This window comes from Punica granatum, chromosome 4 (assembly GCF_007655135.1).
Source record: "Punica granatum isolate Tunisia-2019 chromosome 4, ASM765513v2, whole genome shotgun sequence".
Classification (NCBI taxonomy): domain Eukaryota; kingdom Viridiplantae; phylum Streptophyta; class Magnoliopsida; order Myrtales; family Lythraceae; genus Punica; species Punica granatum.
In genome coordinates this window covers 28,635,241-28,641,334 of record NC_045130.1, presented here as the reverse complement: position 1 = coordinate 28,641,334, position 6,094 = coordinate 28,635,241, and the positions used below count along the sequence as shown (strand labels likewise).

Sequence of the window (6,094 nt, the reverse complement as noted above, 5' to 3'; positions counted from 1 at the left end):
TTTGAATCAAGATTTTTTTCAATCATTCGTTCTGGAGCATGGGCTGACATCGGTTTCTGGTCAAGTATGGAAGATGTGTATATTTGTGTGGATAATTTTGCGCATGATTATGGATTCGAGAATCTAAGCGGTGGGCCTAATGCCTTCTATGGGGTTTTCAATGGGCAACTGAACGCAATTTTATCTCTGGACTCCTAGGGCAAATTCGAGGGCGAATTCTCTCTACTTAGAGGAGAATGATGCGGTAGAAGACGTGGCAAATCGGTATTTCGAGAAAAATAGATTTTGACGACCATTTCTCGAGGGAAACGACCTCTGGAGCACAACTCACGGCCTTTGGCCGTGAAAAGACAAGATTTAGGCCGAATTCTATCATTTAGTGGCTCATACGGGCATTTTTATGATATTTGGGCGTTTTTACAAGTTTAGAAAAAATTTAAGCATTGTAAAACCCTAGGGTTTAACATTTGTCTTTTTGATCATTCAATAAAAATTGGAGCTTTCGTGCTCTTTGCCCATTCTCGAATTTGATCGAGTTTGATGCTAATTTCCTAGGAATTCGAAGAATCAATGGGGATTGAAGGTCGTAGTTCAGGTATTCTACAGAATCAACGGATCTGTGATAGTTACTTGCGTGTACGCTGCGTCATTTTCCTACCCATGTCGGCATGCGAATCACAATTTTTTTTTCTAAACTGTGCATCTTACTAGATTTGTTGTTCACAGTCCTTGATAATATTTCGTCGATCCTATATAGTCCAGCCGATAAAACGACTTCTCATTGCAATCAGAGAAATTTTTCCAATGGATTTGGTTTGCATATTTTTGGAAAAAATTTCCCCACTCATTTTTCTTTGACTGCATATACTTGTTTTGAATTAAATTGGGTCTTTTGGTGTGGGGAGTGAGTTCCTCCATATTATAATCATTTCTTGGAAAACTATTCCTCCTTCAATGTCTTGGTTGCAATCACTTTGAAATCATTTTGTAAACTGTTATTTAATGGCTTAATGAAATTAAATTAGCTAACTCTCAAACCTCATGAAAATTCGTATTTGAAATTTTAAGGTCATAGTGATGGGTGAAGTGGAGACGTTGGTTAGAAGAATCATTTTGTTGCCTTCAAATATCATTAAGTGGATTCGAATTCTTTTATTTGGGTGTGATCACTTACTGGTTTGCGATTGTGGGTGTGAATAATCTTTATTAAAGTCAATTTCATTGCTAGGAACTCATTGACAGATTTAGTGAAAATAAATAAACATGTATACATATTTATACTTGATTTTCTAACAATATTTATATCTTAATAGGGGTTGAGGAGACCTAGACATTACACCCAAAAGGCTCAAATCATTGGGTTATCTTTTTTAGAGGTCTTTGTGAGTACTTTCTTCCTTTGTAAAATGATAGTAAATATTTATATGTGTTGTTCTAGAAGTGGAGGTGACTAAATGATTGAGGAATATAGTTTGATATATGTGTTGACTATGCTAGTATTATTGTGTGATTATAGCCATGAGACTGTTGGACCTGGCGAAATAGCAAATGGGGCTCGAAAGGCCACTGGACTCGGCGGAATAGAAAGAGGGTCCCGAACAGCCGCTGGACCTTGTGGAATAGAAAAGGGGCCCGAACTGCTGTTGGACCCGGCAAAAAAGAAAAAGGGGCCCGGCAATGAGATATGTTGATGAGGATATGCGTATAATTTACTTGAGATTGTTTGTCGATTAGTTGTATGAAAGGATTAGGTTGGTATTAGACTCGATATTGTGGTAGAATATATAGATACATATATGTATATATATTATTGATTGATTGTGAATTACGAGTGTATTAATTCATTTTACTTTGGAATATCGTACTTACTGAGATGCAGCTCATAGCCTCCTGCATGTAATTTGTCCAGATAAGCTAGGAGCTAGATTAGCCGTATAGGAGAACTTTTGGACAACGGGGATTAGCGCGAAGAATATATATTTTGCAGATAGACTCGCCCATAGTCTAACTATTAAGTTCTAGAATTAGGTAGTTATGTTACGACCTATAACTTTTGTTTAGTTGGTTTAGTGATATGGTTGGGAAAAAAGTACCCTCTTGAGAGTTAATAGACATATTAGAACCAGTTGGATTGATTATATGTTTTTGTAGAGCCTGTTGGATTGGTTAAATGTTTTGGGAGTTATGGAAAGTAGGTTATATATGAATTGTTTATGTCACAATGGATATAAGAAAATATAAGGGAAACTCTGTTGAAATTTCGGGTCATTACAGCTTGCTTGAACTGAGGTTCTTGTGGCCCAACCAGGGCCCCCGGGATCCATGATGAATCCATGGGAGAGCATTTCCATCAATGATCTTGTGAAGGGTTAGTGGCTAGCAGTAGGCTGCCTTGTGCTTTTGATCAATGGGGGTTCGATGTGGCTAGATGCTGACCACCATGATCTAGATGAAGTTGCTTTAGAGAGTTATTGTTCCACATCAGAATATTTTTTAGAATTACATGAGTTTATAAGAGAATATGTTTCTTGGACAGTGCGTTGCACATAATATTAAATACAAATATAATTTTCATAAAAAAAATTATTTTTCTTCTCTATCTAATATCTAATAATTATATTCAAGTATCTTAAGGAGTTATGATAAATTTATATAATACTACTATATTGGAGAAGGAGCATTGATGTAATAAATCGAAATAATTTTACGAGATAGCACGAAAAAATAAAAATTTTCATGTTGCAGTATAAATTGAAACAACTTCACAATATAGTAAGAAAAAGCAAAAAATTATCATGCCATGGCACATCATCTATATTCCGTTAAAAAATGGATGGAATGCAGATGTGGTAGCCTTTTTTGGGGAAATTTTGCATAGATGGAAATTTGAGAGACTCAAACAAACTAAATTAAATAAACAATAATATAGAACTAAAAAAAAATTTGGATTGGGATTGAAAGTATTACATGAGGAAGAACAAAATGGCATGGCTGGAGTTTTTTGGACGAATGCAGCAAAATGGAAAGAGCTTGTAGCTTGGAAAGCAACTTGTCAATTATTTGAAATGTGAAACCGTCAGGTGGATTAACCGTGAAAAGAGACGATGGTGATCGTGCGGTGAGTAAGAACAAAAACTACGAATGTAACCCCCAAAGTGCAGGAACGTTGAGAAAAAACTAAAAGGCAGTCCTGGAAAGGGAAAGTTGGACCAAAAACTCCCTTCTCTTTTTTAAGTCCCTGTGATGAAAGATATGAACATATATGCACTTTTGTCGATATAAAACTTTCTCGCTTCGCTTTCACCTTCCTTTGGATGAATTTTTTCTAAAGCTAGAGAAAAGGAATTCAAACAAAATGAAATGCGCGCAGAGGAGCACCTGGAGGAGGTGGTGGTGAGGGTGGTGGCGGTGGAGATGGTGGTGGAGGGGCCGTGAGTACACATAGAAGTAGTATAGATCCCACCGCAAATAACAACTTGACCAGCGAACGACCCTTCCTGAATTATCTCGGCACCAGTTCTGATAATCACTAATTGAATGAATCAAGCACCTGAGGCAATCACTCTCTGATAGGTTGAGGTTACACTGAAGGAATGGATAAATAGTATGGGGAGTCAAGGGCAGACTGGCTTCCCCTGTGGCAAACTTAAGCCTAGTAGACCCCTTTGAGGCCCTCATGGTGAGGCATTCCATATGATTCCACCAAGTTTTGTTGAAACTGTCCCAGCTCATGTCCAGATCCATCATGTCGCAAACCATCATATCTATACTAATGTTGAGGATCTCATAGGTCGGGCTGTTTGAATAACGAGAGATGCAGAAATCACCTTCAAATGCGGCGCCTTGCTTTTGATATGGGCAGCTTTCCCTTAGTCCCATGGATGTGGAGTTCACAGAGGCTGTCAAGTTTTGTGCTGGAAGGTCTCCGCCACTGCAGAAACTGAGGGCATAGACTGTGTCGGGGCTTGTGCCGAGGCTTCCCGAGGAGAACCCGTCCTCGGCTGTGACATTGGAGGGGAGAGAGTTTAGGAGGAGGCGGCGGTTCTCAGCATAATTACTATTGGCCGTGAAGTTTCCATTGTTATTGCAGTCCCTATATTTGTATATGTTTTGAATTGCCCTCACCATATTCCCACTACAGCTGAAGTCGGGCCACCACAATGGCAAATCCTCAAATGATTGCTTGAACTGAGGTTCTTGTTGCCCGACCAGGGCCCCTGGGACCCATGATGAGTCCATGGGAGAGCATATCCATCAATGATCTTGTGACGGATCAATGGCTAGCAGTAGGCCGCCTTGTGCTTTTGATCAATGGGGGCTCGATGACTAGATGCGGACGACCACCGTGATCCAGATGAAGTTGCTTTAGAGAGTTATTGTCCCACATGACAATATTGTTTAAAAATACATGAGTTTATAAAAGAATAGGTTTTTTGGACCATACATTGCACAAAATATTTACTACAAATATAATTTTCATAAAAAAAAAATCTTTTTCTATACTATGTAATACCTAGTAACTATATCCAAGTATCTTAAAGAATTATGATAATTATTGAGATCATTTTATCAAAATAATTATTATGATCTATCGGGTGGTGCTAACCGTTAAATGAAGGATGATTACTTGAGAAGAAAAGAGGCAATGGTAGGGGCCGACGCCGAGCACCACTGTCCTAGGAGAGGTCACCATAGGCCTATATATCTATCGATGTTTCTCTTTGCAATCACAATCATCATTGCGCTTTATGACATCATTCATTGTATCACAAGCATGATTGCTGGCTATCGAAGTGCAATTGCCTCTATTTTTTCTATATTTTTCCATTTCTTTGCTTGCAAATTCGGGCACTGATGGTTCCAACGCAAACTGCCACTGCCAAGATTACCTACAACCTAAACGCTCGCTTCCGGGTGGCGCCTTGTGCCACTGCACCAAGACCCCTTCCTCTGAGCTTACCATTATTGTTATCAAGTCTAGAAGTTTTATGGAAATATTTTTTGAAAGATGTTGTCCTTACAATGTTTCTTCTGTGATTAATTGATGGAGACAATTAGTTGAATAGAGAATTTGTGGATAGTTGATGCATTTGGAAGTTTATCGATAGTATTATTTAGCAGGTTTTGGATTATTTCAAAATATTAAAGGGAAAATTTTTCAGACCTTTGGGTGGTGGCCAGGAGATGGCAATATGCCCATAAACATTACAAAAAAAGCCTAGCAGACAATGTTATGGTGAGGAAGTTTTCATCCCCGAGGAATGACATACTGTCTTTGCCCTCATAAAATCGTTCACTGATCCAATTTAGATGTGTAAATCCAGAGTAATGCTTAACAGAATAACTAGTTTCCATGAACTCGAGATGAATGGTCAGTAGGGTTAATGTTACAATTCCTCGGATGGAAAAGGCACACTGCCCATGAATAAAACTGAGATGGACTTCTCTCCTTTGTCCCATCATCTTGGATACATGTTGGAGAACGACAATTCATTGATGGAGGCTGGCCTTGAAAGAGCAGAGGGCCACTTTGGTTGGGCTAGAGCTCGATTATTTGTCGTCGTAGAGTCAGTTAAAAATGCCGGATGGGAAGGCATAGGAAGGCTTTGACTCTCAGTGTTCAGCATCAAAGTAACGGAAGCCATGGTAGGTCGACGAGCCACATCCTCTTGAATGCACAGCAATGCTATGTGGATGCAGTCGAGGATTTCGCCCACTGGACTGCCCTTGAGAAAAGGGTCTACCAGGTTCATTGCCGTTCCTTTTTTCCAGTTGTTCCACGCCTGAAATGAACACATGCCCAAGAAACTAAATCTTATCCAGTGCAGAAGCCCGTGAAAGTCGAAGTATCTTTTTTATTGTAAAGACAGAAGATGCAAGAAAATTTTAACTAGCAGGTTTTGGATTATTGAGCTGGTCATTATTTTTCGGTAATAAGGGAGGTACATAAGCTTTGTACAATGAAAGGAAATAAGGCTAAATAAAGGGCACATAAGTTTCGCTGGTGAGGATTAAACCCAGGACCTCTTGGTTCCGGACGACGCCTTGTGCCACTGCACTAAGACTCCTTCCTCTGAGTTGACCATTATTGTTA

At 39.2% G+C, this 6,094-nt stretch overlaps 2 protein-coding genes across 2 annotated transcripts; both read right to left on the bottom strand.

Moving 5' to 3' along the window:
- Positions 1 to 3,300: 3,300 nt before the first annotated feature.
- On the bottom strand, positions 3,301 to 4,239 carry LOC116204280 (putative cysteine-rich receptor-like protein kinase 34). The gene has a single exon (XM_031536356.1). The coding sequence runs from the start codon at positions 4,237 to 4,239 to the stop codon at positions 3,301 to 3,303; it is 939 nt and encodes a 312-aa protein (XP_031392216.1).
- A 1,220-nt stretch (positions 4,240 to 5,459) lies between these two features.
- Positions 5,460 to 6,086, bottom strand: LOC116204279 (cysteine-rich receptor-like protein kinase 29). Its single transcript, XM_031536355.1, has 2 exons — positions 6,018 to 6,086; positions 5,460 to 5,783 (listed from the first exon to the last, which is right to left on the bottom strand). The coding sequence occupies exons 1-2, from the start codon at positions 6,084 to 6,086 to the stop codon at positions 5,460 to 5,462; spliced, it is 393 nt and encodes a 130-aa protein (XP_031392215.1).
- Positions 6,087 to 6,094: the final 8 nt, after the last annotated feature.

Bases quoted from the DNA above. Each gene is read 5' to 3' on its own strand.
- LOC116204280 (XM_031536356.1), bottom strand. From the start codon at position 4,239: ATGGACTCATCATGGGTCCCAGGGGCCCTGGTCGGGCAACAAGAACCT.
- LOC116204279 (XM_031536355.1), bottom strand. From the start codon at position 6,086: ATGGTCAACTCAGAGGAAGGAGTCTTAGTGCAGTGGCACAAGGCGTCG. The intron at 5,784-6,017 runs GTTTAATCCTCA...TGTTCATTTCAG, and splicing joins CCGGAACCAAGAGGTCCTGG to GCGTGGAACAACTGGAAAAA.